At 43.4% G+C, this 25742-nt stretch overlaps 3 protein-coding genes across 6 annotated transcripts in view; 1 reads left to right on the forward strand and 2 right to left on the reverse strand.

The window, feature by feature from the left end:
- Window positions 1-11080, reverse strand: part of satb1b (SATB homeobox 1b) — a 94012-nt gene extending 82932 nt beyond the window's left edge. The window contains exons 1-2 of the mRNA XM_069720383.1: window positions 11019-11080; window positions 4610-4731 (exon numbers count right to left, since the gene is read on the reverse strand). The gene's annotated coding sequence lies outside the window, so the exon portion shown is untranslated. The remainder of the gene's footprint in view (window positions 1-4609; window positions 4732-11018) is intronic.
- LOC138633875 (m-AAA protease-interacting protein 1, mitochondrial) lies at window positions 10994-15036 on the forward strand. The gene is made up of 5 exons (XM_069720396.1): window positions 10994-11511; window positions 11970-12041; window positions 12390-12516; window positions 12624-12768; window positions 14316-15036. Exons 1-5 carry the CDS (start codon window positions 11104-11106, stop codon window positions 14398-14400), a joined length of 837 nt encoding a protein of 278 aa, XP_069576497.1. The 5' UTR covers window positions 10994-11103; the 3' UTR covers window positions 14401-15036.
- Window positions 14778-23824, reverse strand: efhb (EF-hand domain family, member B). 4 transcript variants are annotated; one of them, XM_069720394.1, is made up of 14 exons: window positions 23522-23824; window positions 22841-22897; window positions 21912-22040; window positions 21311-21479; window positions 21055-21165; window positions 20818-20947; window positions 20662-20733; window positions 20500-20570; window positions 20235-20389; window positions 19872-20079; window positions 19387-19602; window positions 19112-19293; window positions 18501-18596; window positions 14778-16070 (listed from the first exon to the last, which is right to left on the reverse strand). In XM_069720394.1, exons 1-14 carry the CDS (start codon window positions 23576-23578, stop codon window positions 16053-16055), a joined length of 1671 nt encoding a protein of 556 aa, XP_069576495.1. In that variant the 5' UTR covers window positions 23579-23824; the 3' UTR covers window positions 14778-16052. The 4 variants fall into 4 exon arrangements, with proteins under 4 accessions (XP_069576495.1, XP_069576494.1, XP_069576491.1 ...); XM_069720393.1 differs by lacking the exon at window positions 14778-16070 and having other exon boundaries at window positions 17216-18596; XM_069720390.1 differs by lacking the exon at window positions 14778-16070 and having other exon boundaries at window positions 17216-18596; window positions 19112-19602.
- Between the last annotated feature and the right edge of the window lie 1918 nt (window positions 23825-25742).

A 25742-nucleotide genomic window follows, 5' to 3' on the forward strand; every position in this document is an offset into this window, starting at 1 on the left:
ACAGACTGGCTACTTGAAATTGCGCTTTGTTGTGTGTAAAATTTGCACACACACAAAACAAAAATCCCAATCGAGGAGGAATTCACCACCTTTTTTAAAAAAAAATTTAAATCGCAGACACATTCAGATCTAAATTTATTCCGTGTAGGAACCTCGTGTGATGTTTGTGCTGCAAAAAATAGCTCTTCTCCCTCCTGTGTGTCTGCAGACCTGAAGACCCCCCCCCCTATCCCATCCCCCCCCCACACCCACACACACACAGTAAATAAATGTGTGTTTAGGTATTTTTTTTTCATGCTTTTTTCTGATCACAATGTCTGCAGTTTGATTACAAAAATAAACCTCCATCCGCGGCGCAAGGAGGCCTCCTCACAAATAAAATATTAGGAAAAAAAATAAATTAAAAAAAATAAAAAACCGTGAGGGGGGAGGGAAGGAGGCTAGGTGTCTTTACATATATTGTCATTTGCTATAAGACACCCTATCTGTCTCTCGAAATGTGTCAGGAATTACCGCCACTTCCAAAAACATGCATTAGCCCCCACCTTAGGTGCAATAGTTCTTTTTACGGCGGGCAAATATCGCAGCGAAACACGGGGCTGCGCGAGGCAGCTAACCTGGCAGCTGGCGGAGAATAACCCCGCGCAGGAAGAAAAGCAACCATGTTATCATGCACACACATGTGGCCCGGGTAAAGATTAAGCCGTATTCATCCCTGGCTGCTTTTTTGCGCGTCTCTCCTGCCTCCAGTCCATCACAAGATATGGCAAGCGTTCAGCCGGGAAGCCAGGAGAGGTGCCACGGATTTCACGGCGTTCCCAAATCAGGCCGTCTGGAGACTCGGGCGAGGTGGCTCTGCCGCTCCGCAACTCGCCTTGGCTTTCCCACAGATCATAAGCTCTCTACCGATGCCGGGGGTTTTGGAATTTCTTTTTTTTTTTTTGTGCTGGATTGGGAGTGTCGGTGCTAAACAGAGGCTCCCCCATCCACCCACCTCTAACACACACACACACACACACACACACACACACACACACACACACACACACACACACACACACACACACACACACACACACACACACACACACACACACGTAGCCTCAATACAATCCCCTGTTGTGCGCATGGAATTGGGAATCATCTGCTGATTCATGCTTTCTTCAGACTATTGTTTGACGGCGTGTTAATATTTTTGGGGAGTTTTTTTTTTGTGTGTGTGTGTTTTTTGTTGTTGTTGGTTTTTTTTTTTTTTTTTTTAGGGGAGTGGATTTACTTGAATGAAAGACAAGAGTGTAAAGAAAGAAAATGATCATTTAGCATGGAGAAGTGAGGGATCATGGCGTGTCCCCGCTGACATGTACATTATCGCGCTGGGCGGGGGCGGCGGCGGGGGGGGGGGTGGTGCTCAGAGTGCTGCTGGCCTTGACTTGGGGAAAGAGGCTTACACCCCGAGAGCTACTTAGAGGGCCTCCTCGGTGGCTAAGCCGCTAATAATTCCTGCAGTTCCCCATAAAAAAAAAAAAAAAAAAAAAAAAGGGAGAAACACAAAAGGGGGGAAACAAAGTGATGAATGCAGGGTGTATGGTAATATATCGGGGGGCTGTGTTCGCCATGAACCGGAGGGGCTTTTCACAGTGTCGGGGGTGGGTGGTGGTGGGGGGGAGGGAGATGGGGGGCAGTAAGATGGGTCAACAATGGTAATAATGAAAACCACACCGAGCGAGCAGTTAATACGAGTGAAGGGAAAGCAAATACAGAGAAGCGAAAAGTGAGAGACGGTCAGCTGATGAACGTCGATCCACCAAAACACAAACTACGAGTCCAGAAGCACAAAATATTCAGTTCACTATTCGATATGACGAAGAAGAAGATGCTGAAAAAAAAAAAAACATTTCCCTACATGACAAAAATCATCATTTGATCATCAAATAGTTGCTGTTAAGTTTTCTATGAGGCCACTAAATGCATCAATTGACCCTTAAACAATATTAGAGCAGCTTTTTATATGAAAGCATCAAAAAAAAGAAAAGAAAAGTGAAATAGTGTCTGCCCTCGCTTCAGGGCGGCGAGGAAAAGTCTGATTGGTGTCTGATTAGCGGGTCTTGCGAACTTTTTTTTTTTTTTTTTTTTTTTTAACGGAGCTTGAACGTGAAAACAAAAGGCGCCCTTGCGTCGCCCCGGAGAGAGCTCACGAGCGAATCCAGGTAATGACAACGGAGTACGCCGAGGCGTAAACAATTAGCTCACCCATCTGAATATATCAAGGTGATGCCCGAGCCATTTGTGTTGTACTTCCTACATCCTCGCTTCAGCACACACAGATGAGGAGGAGGAGGAGGAGGAGGAGGAGGAGGAGGGAGGGTGTGAATCCAAAGTGGTTTTCCCTGTGTCAGTAATTTTTTTTTTTTTTTGAGAAACAAAGCCAGTGGTGCAGCGTATTAGTCATAATTTATGTTTATCATTGCTCGTGCCCCGACACTGACTTCGACAGGAACCGTTTAAACGCTGCCGAGCATATGTGCATACGGCTGCTTTAATAGTTATTCTGCATGGAGGAGCACTTTAAAGACTCTAAATCACTTCTTTGGACAAACACTTAATGAATTATATCACCGCCAGCACGATTCAAAAAAGAAAAAAAAAGCGCGGAAACCAGTCGTAATTATTGGGAGTCTTGAGGATGGTTTTAATTATCAGGAGTGGGCTCCTTTAAAAAGGTGATATCACACCGTGACACCAAAAGAAGTGAAAATAAAACAACTTTTTAAAAAGGAGAAATCCCTTTATTAAAACTATTTGAAATACACCGAAACAATCGCGAAAACATTCGGTGTGTTTTTCATTTAAACGTGCGTTTGTGAAGTAGAAAAACAAAAGAAACAAAAAAACCCTCCACGTTGCTGATCATGAATTAATGAAATGTTTTTGTTTGTTTTCTTGCACGCATCAAAGCACCAGTTCGAGTCCTTCTTTGTACGTTCAAATAAAACATGAACGTTTTCCTCCAGTGAACTTTTCGGGGATTTAAATCGTGCCGCGGAGCACCTTCGCTTCGCCGTCTGGAAATAGTAACACCTGATTTCTGCTTTACCGCATTAATTTCTGCTGAAATTTAATCTCCTAATTCTTTGTCTTTTTTTGTCTTTATTTCCTGACATTTTACGAAGTTTGTTTACGACGCCAGCGACACCTCTCACCGCGCCGCGTGAGTGTATTTTTGTCTGAATACGTAAGCAGGTCCATTATGAATGTCCTGAAATCAGATTTATTCCAGTTGAAAAAAAAAAGAAATACCCTCTTTCCAAATCATTAAAAAATGGCAACAAGCTGTGGATTTTTTTTTTTTTTCTGCTCTTTTTCACACAAAAAATAGCTGAAATGTGGCATGTGAGAAATGTGCAAGGTGGCCGTCTTACAGAAGGTGTAGAGGTGGGATAAATTTAATTACAGCTTCAAATATTCATTTGGCAAATATATCAAGGTTGGAAACACAGGCCCAGAAATGGCAAGCCAGTCTGGCAGGCGCTCACAATAGTGGATGGCAAATGACAGTAATCCATGAAAAGAGACCAGACATTTATAGAATTTATAGAGAAGGACTCGCCATCCCAGATCTCTGATGTTTGTGGGATTTTGTTTTTGCTCCGCTGGCTGTGTTAAATGTCGGGGAATATGTGCGTATATATATATATATATATATATATATATATATATTTTTTTTTTTTTTTTTTTTCATAAAACAATTCAAACCTGTTTTTCTTCCCATAACTTTCTAAATTTCCAAATTGATTTAAGCTTCAGGTCTGTTTAATTATTGAACACACATTTCTCACCTTGACTTTTTTTTTTGTTAAATCAAAATTAAGTTAACTACACGTTCACGGTGCGTTTGAGTGCTTCGGAGTTTAATGTATAAAAAAAAGCAGCAATCACTGCGTTATTTCAGCCTATTAACACGTACGGATACTTCTGAAGACGTGTTAAAGACGGAGACGAGTTATTTTCCGTGGTTTTTTTTTTTTTTGCTCTCTTAATCCCAGACGGTCACTCGACACGCAGTCGCAGGAAACGCAACACGTGATCTTCGCTGCTCTTCTCTCTTGATCTCACGCGCCTCCAGCTGTGCGACGCTGCTGCTGCTGCTGCTGCAGCGGCGGCGGCGGCGACGACGAGCACAGGTGAGGGTGCACGAGGGCACTTCCTCTTCCTGTGACAAGGCGAGTGTGGAAGGCGGCCTACTTTGCATCGGTTATCTCTCCTCGCCTCGCCACCGGCGCGGGGGTTGATCTAATCAGCAGGTTTGTGCAGGGAGTTGGGGAGGAGGAGGGGGGAGAGGAGGGGGGAGGGGTGATGGGGGGGGTGAGGAGGGGAGCGAAGTCTGCGCTTCACACTTCCCGAGGCCCTGGGAAACCGGAGGAGAGCACGGGGGCGGTTAAGTGGTTCTCCGAAGACCACACAGTCGCAGAGAGTCCCGGGCGCTGGTGCCAAACACCCCCCCCCTCTCCTCCTCTCCTTCCTCCTCCTCATCATCATCATCATCATCATCATCATCATCTACTCCTCCCACCCACACAGCCAGATTAGAGTAGATCAAAACCTCACCCACCTCCACCTCCACCTCCAGGGGGCTCCTTCTCCTTCTCCTGCGGTCTCCGAGCGGGGATCTCTGGAGGAGCCGGCCGAGGCGTCAGCGGTGTCGGGTGCTCAGGTGCCGGTCTGGTGTCGGAGCTGCAGGAACAACAACACAAAATAAAATACGGGTGCAAAGCAGTTCAGTCGAAGCTGGAAACTGTCGCTGACCTACATTATCGAAAAGCCACAAGCCGTCTTCACTTCGCGTCTTCGCTGCACGAGACGCTTTCATATTAATGGCGCTGCAGATGTTCAGTGTTGTGAAGTCCAATAAAGTGAACGGATGGATATTTGTGTGGGTTTTAAAGTACGTTAAAGTTCGCGGAGTCCGGTGTTGCGCAACAGGAAGCGAACTTTCAGGAAGTTGAGTTTATTAATACTGTGTGTGTTTTAAAAGTGAGCCCACGTCTGTTGGAGGTTTCTTCCTCCCAGCTTATGTGGGAATTGTTGAATTTTTTTTTTCCGGGAGTTTAGTGTGTTAAGTGAAATAACCTGCGTTGTGATTTGGCGCTTTATGAATAAAATGGAATTGAAAAGTTTGAGTTGGGAAAAAAACCAAGAAAACTGGAGTCATCGTAAGTCGGCGTGACGCAATAACTTAAACAAAACAACATCTACGTGTTTCTGTTCAAGTGACAAAGTACTTTTGAGGCCGTAGCAATTAAGAAAAGAGCCGCCGTTTAACTCGGTTTCCAACCAACAGTCGGTGTTTGTGTTCCCGCTGAAAGTTGACCGAAGTTCGTCCTTCCATCTCAAACCGCATCAACAAAACACACCAAGCACGAGGAACCAAATCGGAAAACGGTTTTGTCGTCGCGACGCTTCTTTTATCGCCATGACGACAGACAACACGTTTCTGTTGTTTAGTTTAGAGAACTCGGTGGCGAGATAACGTCCAGGCAGCTCGTCAACAAGTTTACATCAACAACAAAAAAAAAAAGAAAAGAAAAAGAAGTACGATGGCGTCTTTTCGTTGGAAAATTGCGACAAAGGAAACGCGCTTCAACGTCCAGGTTTGTTTGGGGATAAGATAAGAAGAAGTGCGTAATGGCGGCGGTGAGCACCGCCTCCGGATGTACCGACGACCTCAAAAAGAAAATGTGGGAGCGCCGGGACGCGGCCGCCTGATTGACGCGCGATTCGTCTTTAGACGGCCGACTGAGGAAATTCGCCCGAATCGACTTTGCTTTTCTTCAAAACCGCCGCTTTCACTTGAACTTTACGACCGTCGGTCTACTTGTACGACGGGAAAAAAAAAAAAAAATCAAAGAGGCGTAAGAAGGGAATAAATTCATCTGCAAACGTGGAGCAAAAAAAAAAAAAAAAAATCATCAAACGGCCTTCAAACTCCCTCCGACGCCTGCCGGTGTGGAGGCATGGGGAGATGGGACGGGCGGAGGAGAAGAGGAGGTGGTGGTGGGACAAAACCGGCGAGGGAAGGAGGGATGGAGGGATGGATGTAGGAGGAGGAGAAGGAGTGGGGGGAGGAGGAGGAAGAAGGGGTGGGGGGGTGTTGATAAAAGCCTGATCTGTGCCACGGGGCATTTATGGATGTTGGAAAGGGGGGGAAATTGAGGGTGGTGGTGGTGGTGGTGGGGGGGGGGGTGGACGGGTGGGAGGAGGCATTGTCTGCTGTGTCTGTGCGTTTATAGGATTGAGCTCAAGTTTCCTTTGTGTTTCCATTTTGTTGAGGGATTATGTTCTTTGAGAGAGAGAGAGAGAGAGAGAGAGAGAGTTGTGTGAGCAGAGTGGAGGCGGAGAGAGAGAGAGAGAGAGAGAGAGAGAGGTGGTGGTGGTGGTGGTGGTGGTGGGGGGGAGACGAGGAAGGAGGGAGGACGTCTTTGTTCAGACCGTTGATCATGAACAAGACAGATAGCAGAGGGTGTGCGTCTGTACGAGTGAGCGTATCTGCCTGTAGGTTTTAATGCCAATGTGTGTGTGTGTGTGTGTGTGTGTGTGTGTGTGTGTGTGTGTGTGTGTGTGTGTGTGTGTGTGTGTGTGTGTGTGTGTGTGTGTGTGTGTGTGTTGGAGAGAGAGAGAGAGAGCAAAAGCAAGATGTCAGGACATGTAACCAGCCATGTAAAAATTTAAAATCAATTTGCCTCCCAAGAAGGAATTTGCTCTGCGAGAGAGATTTGTGTTTTTTTTTTTCTTCTTCTTCTTCTTCTTCTCTCCCCGAGCGTCATGCAGGACTTTCACATCTATCTGAATAGATATCAATTACATAATCGCTTCTCTTTTTCCTTTCTCTCTCTGCGGAAAGTTTGTCACACCGAGCCGCGGCGTTAGTGGTTTTATTTTATTTTATTTTTTTTGAGCCATTTTGCCCGCGACATTTTTTTCGCGGCGTCATCGATCAAACAGGAGGGCGCTTATCTTTATAATGAGGAGGGGGTGGGGGGGAGGGGAGGGGGGTGGGGTGACACTTTCTGTGTGAACTGAAGCAACAGTTTTCATGTTGAACCCCCCCCCCCCACCAAAAAAAACCCCAAAAAAACAACACTTCTCCGATGAATTGATTGGTGACGGATAATTAAAAAAAAAAAAAAAAAAAAAAAAAAAAGTCTCCACGATTCACAAATTCAAGGAGAGAAAAAACTAAAAAAAAAAAAAGTAACTGGAAGTATTTAGCTGGTGATAATAAAGAAAAAAAAAAACACCTTGGTGTCTGAACCCCCCCACCCCCCGACAACTTGTTAAAACACCACATGGTTACATTTGCATAGGATAAACCCAAACATATAGTGAATCATTTGCATGCCTGAAAGTGCACTTGAGTAACCGTAATTACACGTGACACCAATTACTCTGTTACTTTGTATTAAATTATAATGGAAAATTCCACTAGAGAATTGGAGCCTAATTGCATCTTAATTTGCATAATTTTGCATATTAATCACATCTCAGATGAATAATAAATTTCAACCGATTTTTTTATTTTTTATTTATGCATCGATACCCCCCCCCCAAAAAAAAAAAACCAAAACAGGAACTATTACATTTGTGCTAATTTTCTGCCGTTACTCCGACGCTTGGAGTCAAAGATATCGCCGCTTCTTGATCAACAAGCGGTTTTGAAATGGAGAGTTTGTCAGAGAAAGACAAAAAAAAGACAAAAAAAAAAAGAGAGAGAACGGAAATCTTGGAAATATCCACGCGTCGATTTTCACACCGAAACTTTGTGGCTGCTCTTTTTTTTTTTAATTTTGTTTTTTTAATCTCTTTCCACTGCAGACATGCCAAATGCGTTCCACAATGATAATTCAAATCACTTCCTGCCTTTTCCTTTTTCTTTCCCTCAGTCTCTCTCTCTCTTTCTGTGTGTGTGTGTGTGTGTGTGTGTGTGTTGTTGTTGTTGTTGTTGTTTTTCCTGGTCAACACCTGTGCCTGCTATTGTGTGTGGCTCCCTGCCAGCGCACACACACAAAAAAAAAAAAAACCAATACCTGTAGCCCAGATTAAATTCAAATTCACAAAAACAACATATTTCCAGATTTAACACGCCATCTTTTTTCTTTCGGCGCCAAAGTGGACCGAGCTCTTCTACGAAAGCCGATAATGACTGGAAAACAAAACAAAAAAAGGAGGTGGGGGGGGAGTGGTGGTGGTGGTGGTGGTGGTGGGGGGGGGGGCTCTGTTGTCACTGCAAAGATGTAAACTTTTAAAATAATATTTCATCAAGGCGGGTGTGTTTTACCGCTGCGTCTTCCCTTCGAGAGACTTTATTTGTTTACTTTTCTTTTTTTTGTTGTGAGAGCCTTCAATAATTTACACACATAAAGAAAAATTAAAAAAACAAAAAATGGAAAATGCTTTAAAAAAAAGAAGAAGATCCAGACTCAACTGGGCTCTAAAATGAGAGACTTCAGACACCGATCGTGGACGCTGGCGTTGCTGTTGCACTGTGGGACTTTTCTCCGGTTGGATAAATTACACTCGCAGTGTGTACACAGATAAAACAGCAGACAGTAATTACAGCGCACCGAATACAGTCCTTAATACGTGGTTGTGGAGAGTCGTAATTCTGTGACGCTGAACTATGACTCGGCTTCTTTTTTGTTTTTTAATCCTTATTCTGCTCCCCGGAGGTGTCGACACGCGAGAACTTTCATCCGCAAGTATTTTCAAAACCTCGTTGTGCCGCTCGTCTCGTCGCTATTTTTAAATCTTAAACTTGGCATAGAACCGGACTCGGAGGTGTGAGGTCATCGAAAAACTCCGGACGGGAGCGTCGCCGACACCTCGACGCCGCAAGAAATCCGCTTCGATAGATTCAGAAAAGAGGAAAAACAACACCTGAGACTCGAGCTCACCTGCAGGATTTTTTTTTAGAAATACTGAAAGGTACCAATCTGCTGTGTAATTTAGGGCAAAAAACAACAACAAACAAACAAAAAAAATATGAACCTAGATAAACTGATATAACCCCAAAAGAACGGTCACGTTTAAAGATGCTGACTCGACAGAATAGTCCGAACCAGACAGAGAAAGAATTGAAGCAAACCTCCTCCGCAGGTTGTTCCAACACCTTCAAAAAACAAACAAACAAACACACAAAAGGATTGTCGATCTCTGTAAACCTCACCGAGGCCAACACATGAATTACGAACACTTCAAGAAACAACCAAAGAGCCCCGGGGGTCCCAAAAAAAAAAAAAAAAAAAAAACTGCATGAGTGTAAAGTTTCTTTGCGGTTGAATTTTGGATTGGAAAGAACAAATCCACCACTTTAATGGCAACTCAGACCTCCTGTGAACATCTTCACTGTGTTTGTGTGTTTGTATTACCGATGGTGTAATAAACCGGCAGCCAGCCTGGACACCAGCTCTCCTTCTTCTGATCTCCAGATTCTCCCCCCCCCCACCTCCTCCACCACCCCCCCCCCCCCCCCAACAATTAATCCCACATCCGCTCTCGGAGTCGTTAATATTCCGCTCCACTCGACTCGCAGATGTTAAAAAGCATTCTCAACTGACACATGTAATTACTAACCAAACATCCTCGAGAGAAAAAAAAGAAAAAGGGTTTCCGTGTCTGAGCGCAATTCCGAAATAACCAAGTGCTGCGCGGCTAATTATTGATAAATAAAATTAGTTGGGGAGAACTTCAGGTGGGCGGGGCCGCGCGCAGGTGTCTGCCGCGTGCGCGTTTGTGTTTGTTTGTGTGCTTGACGCGCGCGTGCAGAGTAAGAGAGAGAGAGAGAGAGAGAGAGAGAGAGACGGGGAAACGCTGCTGACCTGCAATCACCGAGAACAGCGGGGACTTAATGATGTTTTGGTCTGCTGATCAAATTTCACATTTTCGCACAATCATTTTGGGCACCTGCGCAGAAAACAAAAGCCCGGGCTCAAACTGCTGGCCCGTGCGAAACAACTGGCTCTGTGCACGTGCGTTGTGTGTGTGTGTGTGTGTGTGTCTTTTTTTTTTTTTTTTAATTTTTTTATATAAAGTGCCTTTTTAGATGTTCTCTTTTATTGTCTTCATAATAGATGCGCGCACAGACACGCGCAAACTTAGTTTCCTGGTACTTTATGGCACACACGGAGGGCACGCGACAGATAAATGGGTATTTACCCCCCTCTGCTGGACTCCGTCTGTAAAAGCCACCTTGCTGCCTTCAAGTGCTGCTTTGTGAGTTTCTGACGCTGCCGGCTCAACACGTAAAAAAAACTCTTTAAGCTGAACAAATGTTGTCTTTGGAAATCTGTTGTTTAGTTTCGTTTTAGAAGCTGGCAAGCGGCGGAATGAACGTGAAGACAACACACGAGGCGTCACACAAATGTGTAGGATAAAAAAAATGTGTAAAATAAAAGTGATATTATGAGTGTTGACAATATTTTTGCTTTGCTGATGAGCCAATAAACCAGCAGATCATACAAACAAGAAAACAAATATCCTAAATAATTGTATAAAGCTGTAAAGAGCATTGTGAATTAGATGATTAAGCATTATGAATCCTACTATGTTGTCATGCCAGAGCTGACGGTCCCATATTGAAGCTCTACTGTTTGTGTTTATGTCTAATGACCCACCGTCAAGTTTCTAGTTTTAACTTTTTTGACCATCTCAAAAGAAATGTAGGTTTGCAGGCATAAAAACGGGCTGCAATGTCAAATTAAAGGCATTAAAGCAGAATAAAATATACTCATAAAACAAATTAAACAAATATAGAAAAAAAGAAAATGTAAGATGGAGAACAGCAGCAAATAATAAGTAACTGTGCTGCAAAAGTTGAAAGACAACCCACTTAACACAGGGCCAAAGAAAGTGCTCCAATTGTAGCTACAGTTTACAACAGCACTTGAAAGCAGCATCCGTGTGTGTACGTCGTGCTCGCCATAAGGATTGTGGGTAAAACATGGGGGTGAGTTGCGTAAGTTTACCAAAGGCAGCTGTTTCAATGGAGGCTGCGTCCTGGCCGGTCCGTGGTTCAGTCACAGCCCGGAACGCTGCGTCCTCCCCGGTGTGATGCAGCGCATCACCAGCCCCGCTGCGTGGCGGGAGCTCCGCGGCCTCGCAGCCGGCACGCCCGGGCTCTGCGCCTGGAAGAGAGGCTGGACCGGCGGCGGGCAGCCGGCCCTGCGCCGGCACTGGGCGGGCGTGAGTGCGCGTCCTGCGCGTCCTTTCGGCACGGAGCCGGGCCGGAGGACGGGCCGGCGGAGGGTGGCGTTCATCGGCGAGAGGCAAAGACTGTTCAGCTCGCAACCCGGAGGTGACGACGGGCCGCCGGGGGGCTCCGACCGTCAGCCCTCCGTCTCCGTGGTCGGCATCCCAGACCCGATCACATGGATCCGGTGCAAAGTCATAATGTACCTGATCGATCTGTACTTCGACACAGACATCAACTCTGTGGAGTTTGAAAGAGGAATAAAGCAGGTAACTACCGACACAACAGGCCTTCTACCAACTATGAACAACAAACACGAAGAAGTTGTTCTTCACCTGTCCACAGGTGAGCTGGATAAAAAGAACAACATCTAATCTCCAAAAACAGCACTTTGTTCTTTTTCTCATTTTATATGTTAAATATCCTCAAAGCTTCCTTGTTATTCTTACATGAAACAGGCTGAAGTCTTTACGTGTCTGTGAGTGAGTTTCCTTGGAGGTCACACAAGATCAAGTAGATGGAAAGAGTTCATCTCAAGACCAAAGGGAGAAAACACGCTGCACGTTAACTGGAATTCACAAAAAGGACATTTCGCTGCTTCATTTAATTCAAACTGAATCTTTCCGTCTGATAAAAAGCGTTTCGATCGTCATCGCGTGAAGTTTGTCCGGTTGTCGTGTCGTAATTGTTAAATAAACCACCCTGTTGTTCCTTCGTCTTGCTCCAGGCTTTGGTCCACGTCTCCGACAAGATGTCCAGCGGCAGATATCACGAGCTGAAGGGGATCGTGTCCGACGAGGTGACTCGCAAACAAAACGCGTTACAGACCGATTCAAATGAAATGTCCACCGTTTTTTTCTTTTTGGTGAAATAACGTAATGACACACGACGGGGCGAACGATTTAGAAAGCTAACGGGAAGGTGAACGTTTTCCTCGGACGTAGGAAAAAAACAAAAAAACCTGCGTGACTAAAATGACGATAAATTAGCGTTAACGTCCAACGAGAAATGAACTCCCGTGACTTTTCTGCAAAACGCGCCACAACTGGAGGCTTTTAGAAAACCTTCCGAGTTCCGACGTGGTGGACGCGGACGGTAAATACGACGACGCTCGAACGCGGCAATCGTCTGGTTTCTGTTCACGCAGACGGCGGAGTACGTGGAGAGGAGGTGCCGGTCGCTCGGCGACGCTCGGCGGCGGCAGCTCGCCGTCAAAATGGAAGATATCATATTTGTGCTTCCCGAAGACGTCTCCGTCGTCTTCGATCGACACGGTGAGTTCTCGTTTCCACCGAGAGGTGACGGAAAACTTCCGATTTCAGATCTGTGACATCACAAAATCTGTCTTTTTATTTAATTTTTTTCCTCCTCCCTCTTCCAGGTAGAAAGTTCTGCTTCATCGTCATGAGGTTTTGGCTCCTGTCGCCGCACGAAGGACCCGACGACCCCGAGGGCTCCAAAATCTTCAAGTTGGACTCCGGCGAAGGCGGCGACCCTCGGAAGAAAGTCGCCACCGCCGTCTACGAGTAAGCGCCCGGCGTCCAGCGAGCATCTCGGACGTCCAGCATCGGCGATTATGAATTTCCTCGCCGTCGATTTCCTTTCTATCTTTTGCTTGGAGACAGTTTTTTTTGTATTTATTTTTTTTATCATTAATTCGCTCGTATGGTTTTGTGCCAAAATTCTTTTGTTTGCTCAATTTCCTCCATAATAGGGAGTTACGGCGAATCCATAATAATAATAATAATAATAATAATAATAATAATAATAAAAAATTAAAAAGTACAAATATTTACTTTTGAGATAATTATATGTTGGCAAAAGCTCCAAGTTACCTGCAGGCCTTCGTGTGCTTTTTGTCGGGCGGAGAACCGAGCTGACGGTGGCGAGATAAACGTGTTGTTTATTTAAATAGATGCAGCGAGGATAATTATGGAAAGATGTTCTTAAGTGTGGCGTGTGGGTGGAGATAAGAGTTCATCGGATAATTTGATGCCTGACTTGGGGGAAACGGTGAAAATAAATGTCACTTTCACTAAAGACCCTTCAAATAAAAAATACAAAATAATAATAATTAAAAAAAAAAGTGAGACGCATTAATAGAAATATTAATTGGAAAACAATAAAATGATCAGATGACTGTAAACAGCTTCTCCAACACGTTGGTGGATTGGCTTGCAGACACACACACACACACACACACACACATGCAACTAGTTAAAGATTGATATTTAAAATGTTCATTCACGCCCAACTGCCTGGATTCAGACTTTAAAAAAAAATTAAAATTAATTATTATTCTTGGCTCCGTTATTGTCCGACTTTTTTTTTTTTTTTAGAAAAACCAGCAGAAGAACTGTTTGTTAAGTTTGTTCAGACCGAACGCTCGAGTACAAATATTTTCAAACTCGCGACATCTGCGTCTTTGCATGCAAACGATCAACAATCGTTTGGCAAAAAGAAAAATCGGCCAAATATGGCACGACGCTTCGGGGGCTCTTTCCGTTCAGCGCCTCGTCCTTAAATCAAACATAAAGGACGGCGGCTCGACTTTAACACTCGTATTAAAACCACCATTCCTCGTCTGAGAAGACTCCACTTGTTAAGAAAGTAAAGTGTCCGATTCGCCAATGAAACTTGCCGACCGCGCACAAAAAGAGGAAACCGTTTCCCGTCCAAAGCCTCTTTCCGTCCCCGGTCGGTAATCCGGTTAGTTGTTGGACCACACGGCGCGGCTGTTGTACCCAAAACCCACCTATCGAGTTAGCCCACATTTTCCATCCCCTATTGTCTCAGGTCTTACGATCCCCTCTGAGAAAGCCTGTTACACTGCAAATGTTATCCTAAAAGGGTTTTCGCGCAGCAGACGGACGGCGCGGCGGGATGAGGAAGCCGCTTTCACCGCCTCACTTTCAAGGTGAAGCGAAAACTTTAGCTTGAATGTCGAAGCGTTTGTCGGTTCGGCCCTTTGAATGTAGTAGACGTTAATTTAGGGATGTTTTTTTTTTTTTTTTTTTTAGAGAAGAATCGAGGGCGTGAATGAATTTGAACATCTGGACTTCTCTCCACGCAGATTCCACCGAGAGCTGACGAGCGGCGCCTCTCCCGACTGGACCGTCACCACCGTCTGGCACTGGCACTGGCAACCAGCTGAGTGATCGGACCCGACAACCAAAGTATTAAAGCTGCTGAGTTTCACTGTCCGACGGAAGACGGCGTTTCAACCGGACGACGGAAACGGAAACGGGACCCGGAGCGGCGAGGCTGAGCCGAAACCAGAACAACCTCAGAACCTTTAACGGAGTATGAATGAGAACCGACTCGTGCTACTTGACGGTAACTTTTCTTAGATGCCTTTAAAAAGCTGCGCTGCAGCGACGGTGATTCACTGGAGGAAGACTTCTTTTTTATTTGTATTTTTATTGAACCGTCTCGGTTAAATGTGTCACCAAGAAAAAAAAGTCCAGGTTCACGTACGAGCTTGTTTTTTTCTTGTTTTTTTCTGGAGCTTTCAATCACACATCTCTCAGACAGCTTCTTCTTCTTCTTTTTTTTTCTCTTCTCAGTTGTCCATCACGTCAAAAAGCATTAAACTGTCACACCAGTAGATCAAATGAATCATTTCATGGAGGTGGAAGCAGCTGAAAAAGATCGTAAATGGACATTTAAGATTTTCTTTTTGTTTAAACCACTTTTCTTTTTCTTTCTTCAAAAGGTCAAAACTGACGCTCAGATCCACTGAGTGTGTTAAACTAATACCTCGTATCAATAAATGCTTTTATCGTGGCACCAAATGCCCTCCACCCTTTTCATTTACGCGGGAACTCTATCTCAGACATACTTGAACTTTTACTGGTATATTCTTTTCATTTTCCATTTACCTTTCAGAGGGAAATAGAGTATTTGTATTTATTTCACAGTTTTTAGTGAATATTTTAGATATAAAATATCTCGTATTGTATTATTATATGTAGCTCTACTGTGACAACAATCAAATGCTGCTCACGTGTACACGTCAATGAAGCCATAAAAATATGATCAATATAACACCCTAATTTGGGCCATTTTGCATGAGCGCCTTTATCTTTGATACTTTAAATACATTTTGTTGACGGTACTTGTGTACTTTTACATAAATAAGATTTGAATGCAGGAATTTTACTTGTAGCTGAACTTTATTTAGTTTTTTATGATAGTATTGCTACTTCAGTAAAAAAAAAAAAAAAAAAATCAAAGTACTTCTTCCACCATTGGTTTTGCACATTAAAGTGTTCACAGGTCTTGATGATCACTGCCGCTCCAACAGAACTGATGGCGGCCAAGTTGCATTGTGGGTAACGTAGAGGCCGGGTTTGTTTTGTTTTTTGTTTTTTAACAAGGAAAAAGGAGGTTTTTATACATTTAAAAAATAAAAATGTCCAATTTGAAACAGATAATAAGACAGAAGTGCAATCATAAATTGAAGTACTCTGTGAAGCCTTTGTATTTCATAACACAAACGACGAATAGAAAGTCCCGGTACTTAACTAATACCAGAATTGGTACCGATAATTTTTTTTTTTTTTAAAAAGCAACAGGCGACGAGATGATTCGTTTCCCAGAACAAAGCAGTTCAAGGTTGCCGGTGTCGTGGAAAGTCTGAATAGTAACGGGCGAGAAAAACCACCAAGTCACGCCGGAAGATCCTCCGCCTCGGCGTGGCGTCGGCGGTCACCGCCCAGGCGCGTGCCGCTCATCAGCGCCATCACGCGTGACAGTCCCGTGAATGCCGCGTGTCATCCCATTCTGCTGGAGGCTCGCCGCGATATTATTAACGTTGACGACGTATCTGACAAACAGAGAGGATTCTGTCATTAGCGGCCGCTAATTCGCGCATAATGAAACGCGGCGAGGATTATTCTAATTTTTCTTGCGTCGCGGGGGTCTGTGGAAGTTTGCGTGGGTTTTTCCACAATATTATTATTTTGTTGTTGTTGTGTGTGTGTGTGTGTGTGTGTGTGTGTGTGTGTGTGTGTGTGTGTGTGTGTGTGTGTGTGTGTGCGTTTCCAGTCGAGCATCTCGCGGAGTCGTAATGAGATTAAATGAGTGCGGTTTGCTTAACGTGTCAATATGCTCGTGGATACGGCGAGAGCACATTAAACAATTCGCCACGCCTGTGCATCACTCAGTTTAATGGAAATTAACAAGAAAACAAAAACAAAAAAACAAGTGGTGAATACATAAAAGCTAATGTATTTTTTTTTTCCCCCATTAGTTATTTTATTGTTTTGTGTATGTTCTTGACGTGTGGATCTGTCGAGGCTGCGTGCCAACTCCGTTTTCATTAATCCGGTTAGCGAAACATTGCAAACAATTCCCCACGCCTCCGAGAGCGCGTCGGTCTGTTCGCACGTCTGCATGTGGCTCATTCACCGTGCTATCTGTCAAGACTCCCATTTTAAGGTTGATTAATAGTATTAAGAGATAAATATGCTTGGAAATCAAATCTAATACTGACAGAACAATGATAAGGTGCAGAGAAAGCACCTCTCGGTATTTACTCGTCTCTCTAGATTTTGATTTTTTTTTCCTTCTGCCAGTCACAAAGGCTTGTTTGTGGAGTCTGAAGCAATCAATTAAAGGTTTAACACTGTTTCACAGCAGCTTAGGTGCACCAACAAAAGATGGCGTGTCGCTTCCAACGAGGCAGACGACATGTCAACACGGCAAATGAGCCGCTTCTGTGGATGAAATTCTATTTTAAAAATTCTAATAGACAAATTGATTCCCTGCAAACAGACGAGGAAACGGGATTTTTTTTTTTTTTTTTCCTGACATATTTATCGGGAATTTGTGGTGCTATTAAAATGACGACTAATGAATACTAATGAGGAATGAAAGCAAGTACACACAAAGACATGAAAATGCCTCACGTTGACTGTAACACAAATAAAATCACCCCCCCACTCCCTCCCTATTTGATCTAAGGGAACGACACATTTTGATTAAACAGTAAAATGAAGTTAAATTTCTGCTACTCTGTCGAAAATTCTCCAACATTGTGCTTTTACATTACTCTTCTTAATACTGACTGGAAACTAGATTCAATATTCAGGCAAGAAGAAAGACAACGAAATAAGTTGGGACGAGGACAAGTCCCAAAAATCAGTGATGTCAAAAACCACACACACAGTTTTGGGAACCAGTTAAGCCGACTCATCGTAAAAAGCAAAACGTTAAATTACTTTAAGCAGATCTAACGGTTGCATTTGTTCCCGAGAAGACTTCAAGTTTTATTTATTTTTATTTTTTTTAAATCATCTGCAGTTACATTTTAGGGAACATTTTACAAAAGATATGGTAATATTATTGATCAACACGATGTGAAATTGCGTCATTTTAATCGAAAAATGTAAAAGTTTTTCTGGTGGACGACCACATATGTTCACCCAAGTCTTCCACCAACTTTGGGAAAACACTGACTGTGTATCATTTTTTCAGAGGAATTGTCAAGAGGCCCTAAAGGCAGAAGTTATAGGTATGTATATAAAATGTGCTCTATGAGCTCTATTAATGGCTCCTTTGAACACTAGATCAGAAAACATATTTTCTGCTGTTCCCAAAAAATTAAAACAGAGCTTCAAAGAGAGAGAGAAAAAAAAAAGAAGAAAAAACCCCCGTTGCAGGTGCCGTATGTCTCTTCACATAACCTCATTTTGAATCGCTGCTTTGCCAGAAACTGCCAACTGGCTTTAAACAAATTCATAAAGTAACAGGAGAGGAACAAGCGCAGGAAAAACATTTAAATAAAGGTTTTCGTTTTTCTAAGTTTTATGGCGTGACGTCCTTCCTATTCAAATGTAACATGTTGTTTCTTGGGGGAGCTCGTATTTTTCTGCAGGAACATACATCGGGTCCCAAAAAAAGGTTCAGGCTAAAGACGAATACCGATTTTTCTTTTACATTCATTAAAACAACATAATGACAAATGTATATATTGCTCCAGATATTTTAAGATAAAAATGTAATTTTATGTAGGAATCACTATTTTCACAGATCGGTTAAGTGTAAGATTTAACATTAATAAATATTTCCTCCTGCGTTAATTCTTCCATTAAATTAAAACCTCCTGGAGCTCCAGAGTTCCCACCGGCCAGCGGAGGATATCGTCAGATGGAGAAACTTGACCGAAGAGGAAACATTGCGGCGGTGAAACAAATCTCCAGTTTTACATCTCTTTTATTTCCTCGAGTACGTTACGGAAATCGTAGACACAAACCTCCCCGCTCGGCTGCCGCGTGGACGCCAGCTTCCAGGCCTCTTCGAACGTCTCCTCGGAAACACTCACACCGATGTTCGTGAAGATCTCGGCGATCTGCGACGAAGACGGTGAAAGGTGTCGGTTTTAAAAATTAGTTTTAAAACAATGAACCAAAAGACAAACTTGACAAAACAAACCTGATAAGAAAAGATGGGAAAAGTTCAATAGACTTTTTCTGGACAAATAAAATGTTAAAAATGTAAAAGGATCACAGAAGAGAAAGAATTGATTCTTTAAGGCACTTTAAGTCCAATTTAACTAAATAAAGTCTTATTTCATATTTCCCACCAGCAGCGTCAATTATTCAAAACAATGGAGATCAAATTTCAAGTCTTTAATACGTTACAGAGCACAAATTAGTAAGAAAATCTGGACACGTTGGAATAAAAACAGAAAAAAAAAAAGCTTATTTTGATCAAACATCGTCTGCAAGTCTGTTTCACCAACATTTGTCTTTTTTTTTTGAACAAACAAAAACACACAAAAAAAGATCCACTTTGCTGTTAATGACAAACTTTTATACAAAAGAAACGTCTAAACTGGACAACAGAGGAAGTCAGCGTCCGTACCTCTTTCTTGCTGCGAGGACACAGGAAGTGCTCCCTGGTAACGCCTTGGGCGGCGTGAATGGACGGGTGGAGAAGACCCCTGGCCGTCAACGTGTCGCCGTAGTTGACGCAGTCGCCGACTCTTCTGATGCGCGGAGTCGGAAGGTCGAAGCGAATGGACGGGATGCCGAAGGTCCGGCCGCCTGCGCGGGAAGAAACGCGGTTACAAAAACTGAGCGATAACGTGGTGTTTTTTTTTTTTTTTTTTAAATTTCGTATCTGTCCCGATGACTTACTGGATGCTGAATCGTCCCTGTCCGCCCCGATGAGGGACGAGGAGGTCGCAAAGTGGTCTGGGACGGCCCTCGGTTGCCTCAGGGTCCGCGGGATCTTCTTGGTGCCGCCCGGCTCGACGGGCTCCAGGTCCTCGGGCTCGATCAAAGCCAGGGAGGGTGGAGGAGGCTGCGAGGGATCTGACGGAGGGTCGTCCGGAGCTCCGCCGGTCGGACGCTCTGCAGGAGACGAATAAAACACAGAATAATCCCCCCCCAAAAAAAACAAGTTCGACGTGATGCGAAAAGTTAGGAAGTTTAAAACTGAGACACATCTGTCGGGAAATGTAGGATTTTAAGTATTTCATGACGAACGCAACATTCCCTCTCCGAATTTTACAATTCTGTATCCGAGAGCAAAACCAGAGAATAAAATCAGAGCACAAGACATTTTTTTTATAACTTAACAACAAAAAGTACCAAACGGAAATGATACGACTGCGACCGACCGTCGGTGATGATGCGTTGCTCGAGGCCGCCGATCGGCATCTTGTCCTTCCAGTTGAGAAAGTTGGCGAACTCCAGGAAGTCGATGAGCCCGTCGCCGTCGTTGTCGCAGAGCTCCATCAGGTCGTCCAGAACCGGCCCGCTCACGTCCAGCTGCAGCTGACGGCACGCCGCCTGCAGGTCGTCCTTGTCAATCTTTCCTCGTCCTTTCTGGTAATATAACACATCAGCAGGAAGACACGTTTCAAACGGCTCACAGCTTTTTCTAAATCTTTCTTCTTTCTGTCGGTGAAGGCGGATCAAATCCTCTTTTTAGAGCAGAATGGGGCGTGCTGGTGAGGGCAGCGGGGGAAGACGGTGCGCACCTTGTCGTAATGTCTGAACGCCTTCAGCAGGGAGGGGAAGTTGTTGAAGTTGAGCTTCTTCAGCTGGTGTCTCACCGCGTTGACCAGGCTGCGCCGCTGGTCTCCGTCCTTCACGTACGGCCGCGCCCTGGCGGCGTCGAGGACACCTGCGACACCTGCGGAGGAAGCGAGAACGACGACAACAACAACAGCAAAAATGTGTTCAGGGACTCGCACGTATTTCAGTATGTAACCACGGAAACGCGCGGTAACGTAAAACTCTTACCGAATTCATCCCGGATCAAAGGACGTCCAAACGCGTGATCGGGCGGAAGAGGCAAAGTGTACCCTCCTCTCCTGGAGAAAAGAAGAAACATCCAGATGTGATGTTTAAATCTGGAGGTTTACAAGAACTGCTTATAGAAAGAAAAATAAATAAATGACGTACACGTTGTCGGCTTTGCCGCTTTGTGCTTCCGTGTTTCCGGATCTTTTCCAACTAGCCTTTGAACCGTAAGACCTGTAGCGGGAAAAAAAAAAAAAAAAAAAACTGCTGAGCGCTTCCTCAAATACGATTTTTTAAAAATGTTTCGGAGTCACGTACGTCTTCATCTCCCCGAGCCAGCGCAGCGTTTTGCCGACGTCGCGGCCGTCGTTGAAATGAGGCGTGGGGGCGCCGAAGGTGCCGTCTTCGCTGTAGTGACCCGAGTCGTACTTCCTGTCGATCCTCTCGCCTGGGCGGCGGCGAGACGATCGTGTCGTAGGCGGAAGACGGACGTCGCGTTAAAAAAAAAAAGGATTCATAAGATTCTCCAAATAAAGTCTTTTCCGCCGTTCTTACCGACAAAATAAGCATTGTGGCTGTTAACGTACGCCGCGTGTCCCTCCTGAGCTTCCGTCTCCACGTCCTGGGCTGATTTTGAAGGGTTAACAACCTCGCGCAGGTCCAGCCCTGGACAGAAGACATTCAAAAGATTTCGACAGCATCATTTCCCGTTTCCGTAATACTGGCACGTTGACGTTACGGCGTTTCCATCTTGTCAGCGCAAACCTGTTTTCCTATATTTGTGTCGTCCGGACCGCGACGTCGTACATACCTTTGACCATCTTCACGCCGGCCGCGGCTTCCTCGTTGAACCCGTCGGCGAGCCGAGCGCGTCGGTAACGTGACCATCCGAGCGGCGCGGTCGTGTAAACGGACTCGTTGAGATCCTGCAACTTCTGCTGGAACAAAGTCTTCCGGGGCGGATTTAGCAAACTTCCACTCTGTTGAATTCATATAAAGAAAAAAAAAATCATATTCTGATTGTATGGCGTCATCGCGTGCTTAAAATTGTGTCTGCAAAGTTACCTTTTTGCCGTTTTTTTAAAGCATCGGCATTAAAAAAAAAAAAAAAAAAAAGGAGACATTACCGATGCTATTCACACACGAGTGGAGACGTATAAAAACAAAAAAAGACTTTGCTGTGAGGGATAATTTGCGTCCGATATGATTTTCCAACAACAGATCGAGCACCTTTGGGATTTACATCATCAACATCTGCTGCAGCTGCGTGACGCTCCCGTGTTCATATGAGTATATATAACCGAATATTCCAGCAGCTCGCTGGAGAACCGACGGCTCGACGGGAACCTCGATCGCCAGCTTTTCCCCTCCGAGTCGCCACGGAGACGTGCGCCCGACGTCGGCATACTCACGGTGAAGGACGACTTGGTGCTGACGCCGTGAACGAGCGTGCTGGCCGCGTCGCTCGCCTCGACTTGGTGCACTCGGGCGGTTCCTGGTTCCGGTTGGTGGAACTTTTTCACCTCCGGAGGGGTCGGGGGCTGAAGAAGTGGTAAAAAAAAAAAAAAAAAAAAAAGTTCTCTGACGTGACGTGTCACAAAAGCACAAACACGCAACCTTCAAATTATATTCGCGCGTTTAAGCCCGAGAACACAGAAAATAACTGATGTCACATGTTAGACATTTAGAGCTGCAGCGATTATTCGATTTATCAGTTAGTTCATTTACAGAAAATTCATCGAAAGTGTTTCAAAAAGTAGTTTATGTAAAAAAAAAATTAAAAAAGCTAAAAATTTTGATTCAAGCATTTTAAATGTGAATATTTCCCCATTCCTTTAAAACCTTTGCGATAATAAACTAAATTATTTGAGATTCTTCTATTTTTTTATTATTATTATTATTATAGCTCATTTTTTGGCCCATTTTAACCAGTTGGAATACTTTTAAAGTGCAAATACAACCCATAAAATGCACTTTTAAACTTTCCAAATAGTGACTGCAGCTGAAAAATGACTTTAACTTACCGTCTGCTCGGTGCTTCGTTTTTAAATATCGGTAGAAGAAGCATGACAGGCTGCTCGCACCTCACTTAGGTTTATTTTTCTTGAAGGAGTTCCTTACAGAACCTTTTTTTTGACGGCTTGTAGTTGTTTCTTTTTTAACATTTACCTTTTTTTGTGCCGTAAATACGCTTGAAGCTCGAGTCTGGTGGCTGAAAACGTGCTCTTCTTCTGTGGTGGATGGCAAACATTTCGTAAAAGGCGCATTACCGCCGCCTTCCGGCACCTCCGGGAACTACACTGGCTGTGTCAAAATGCTCATAAAAAAAAATCCAACTTACAGTTTCCACTTGTAAACAGGTCTTGGCTCTGTGTCCAACAGGTTTCACTTTCCCGGCCTGGTGTTAAAAGAACAAAATATATAGTGCGTATATTAATACATGAACATATTGTACATTAGTTGTGTCAGGAACTGTTGACTTTGTGCAGTAAAATCCATCACATAACAATAACACTGTTGTCTGTGTTTCTTGGTTGTTTGTATATAATATATATAGATATATACTGTACTGTATATACTGTGCATTTTATATTTTTACTGCTATTTTACTGCTTTTCTATTGTTTTATTATTATCTTATTGCTTCTGTATGCTGCTGTAGCGGAAAAAAATTATCCTCGGGGATTAATAAAGTGACTACCTAACCTAACCTAATAATGTCATTGGGACCTTTTAATTTTTTTTATTATGTTTATATAATAATAGCAGTATTTATAATGTGGAAATATCCTGCCTATTTATGTATTTTACTTTACATTTTATTCTGTTTCTAGGTGTGTTTGTTTATAACAGTACTTTATTTCCTTTAGTTTATCTAACAACTGAGTTCCAGTGTTAGACTAAAAAAAAATTAAAAAAATTAAAAAAAAATATATATTAAAAAAAAGATAGCATACGTTTCCTTTTATTAACACTACAGACAAAATATAGACAAAATAATGTAAACGCAAAAGTTGACTTACCGTCGGTATGTTTGGATATCCCAGCTGGTTAAAGGTATTTCCGTCCGTCATACTCATCTTGAATTCACGTGTTGCTGCCACACAAGGGACCCAAAATGTTTAGTTTCTTTTACCCGACACGCTGATTTAACTACCTGGAGGAAGTTTGAACGCTGAACAAGTTTCTGGAGACGCTTAAAAACCTAAAAAGCCAAAGACGAGAAGAAACGAGCACCTGTTTTGAGTTCCGTTGCTTAGCAACGCCAGTCATGAGTTGAATTAAAAAAAAAAAACACCGCTTCGGTTTTATTTTAAAAATGTTTTTTTTTTATTTATTTTTTTAAATAATATGGAAAAAAAACAAAAAACTTCACGAGCTCATCATAGGGGTGTTAATTAAGTTATTTAGATTGATAATTATTTACAAAAAAAATAAAAATATGACATATCATTAATGGTATTTATACTCGCTTTTGTAACCGAGTAAGACAAATTCCCCTTTTTTTTTTTCCATATGGAGAGTCTTTGTTTGTTATTCATGATTTATTTTACACCTCTTCACCACCTACCTGCAGGGACAGCGGACCACTTTCTCCCACAGACAAAAAAAAAACAACCCACCAAGGACCGATACCGAGATCATTCCTGCCCACTGCAATAATAATAACAACAACAATAATAATAATACACTTTATATGTATAGCACTTTCCTGAACTCCAGTTACAAAGTGCTTCACATAAAATAAGCCATAAAAACAAAACAACAAGTGAATTCTAACAAGCCTTTAACAACACAATGATCGTATAAAACAACCATATAAAAACAAACAGGAGTAAAGAAGAAATCAGCAAATGCTCTCGGATAAGAAGAGATTTAAAAGACTGGCATAATACAACTGGACAAGTCGTAATAACATCGTTCCTCTGTTTAGTTTAATATAACTATTCTATTTTTATTGCCATGTGCATTTTTTTAAAAATATTTATTTATTTTTTTACTCGCTCTATTTTTACTCCGTCATTTACCCTGTATTATTATTTATTTTTTTAATTTTTAATTTTCTTTTATCTGTCTATCTATCTATTGAAGAGACAAGACAACACAACAACAACAACAACAACAAAATAAAAAAAAAAAAAAATAAAAATAAAACGCCACTAAAAATTGGGGAATAAAAATCCCGAGCGTGTGATTGGTCCAGCGGCGCCGATACGACGCAGGCGGATTGTCAATTCCAGTCATCCGATCTTGTCATCATCCTTTTCTCTTTTTTTCTCTTCGTACGATGCGAGAAGGGAAGTTGAGCGGAGTGGGAGACCGCGGAGGAGCCTCGTTCAGACCCACCGTGTCGGCAGCCGGCCGGACGCTCGACGACGACGACGCCGCGAACGGACGCTGAAAGTGCCCCGAAAACATCGACGAGCGTCCCGACATTCAAAACCAGGTTCTCCCCCTCCTCCTCTCTCTCCTCTCTCTCTCCTCCTCTCTCTCTCTCTCTCTCCGGTGGGTGAGGAGCTAAACGCGAGCTAAAGGAGGGGGGAAAAAAAAAAAAGGGAAAAAGGAAAAAAAAAGGGAAAAAGAAAAAAAAGGGAAAAAAAAAGATATAGCTAAAGGTGGCTAACAGCTCCTCGCGATGTTGTTAGCCGAGCAGCTTTTCTATTATCCTGGATGGGGGGGGGGGGTGCCGTGCTAAAGTTAGCACAGTAAGTTAACGTTGCCACCGGCTGGTAAAATCCGAGCGAGTCGTCGCCACCGCTCGGGTCACTTAACACACCAACAATTTGAACTTTCAACAACAACAACAACAACATCTGCGACCGCAAACATCGGCTAGTTTGCGGCTAACGCTCGCTAGCTGTCACTTAGCTCGTACACACCAAAAAAAAAAAAAAAAAAAAAAACCTGCATCATCTCGAGGGGAGTGTTGTTGTTTTTTTTTGTTGTTGTTGTGTTTACTCAAACGTTGTCACGTCTAGTGTGTGTGTGTGTGTGTGTGTGTGTGTGTTGCGGTAACTCGGGTTAACTGACGCTTCGCGTTTGATCTCGCTAGGTTGTTTTGAACTCACGTTGTTAGCATGTGTTGCTAACGCTAGCAGCTGCTCGTTCGAGCCAGTCAGCAGCGACACAAACAAGGTTGTTTGTTTGTTTGTTTGTTTGTTTATTTATCTATCTGTGTGTCGCAGCGCGGTTTCGACGGAAGTTGACGGCAATTGTTTGAAGGTACTCTGCGTTTTACTCGGT

The sequence above is a fragment of the Brachyistius frenatus genome, unplaced genomic scaffold, assembly GCF_029030835.1.
Source record: "Brachyistius frenatus isolate BFR_SWC_R1_liver_20210118 unplaced genomic scaffold, ASM2903083v1 Contig_239, whole genome shotgun sequence".
NCBI lineage: Eukaryota > Metazoa > Chordata > Actinopteri > Embiotocidae > Brachyistius > Brachyistius frenatus.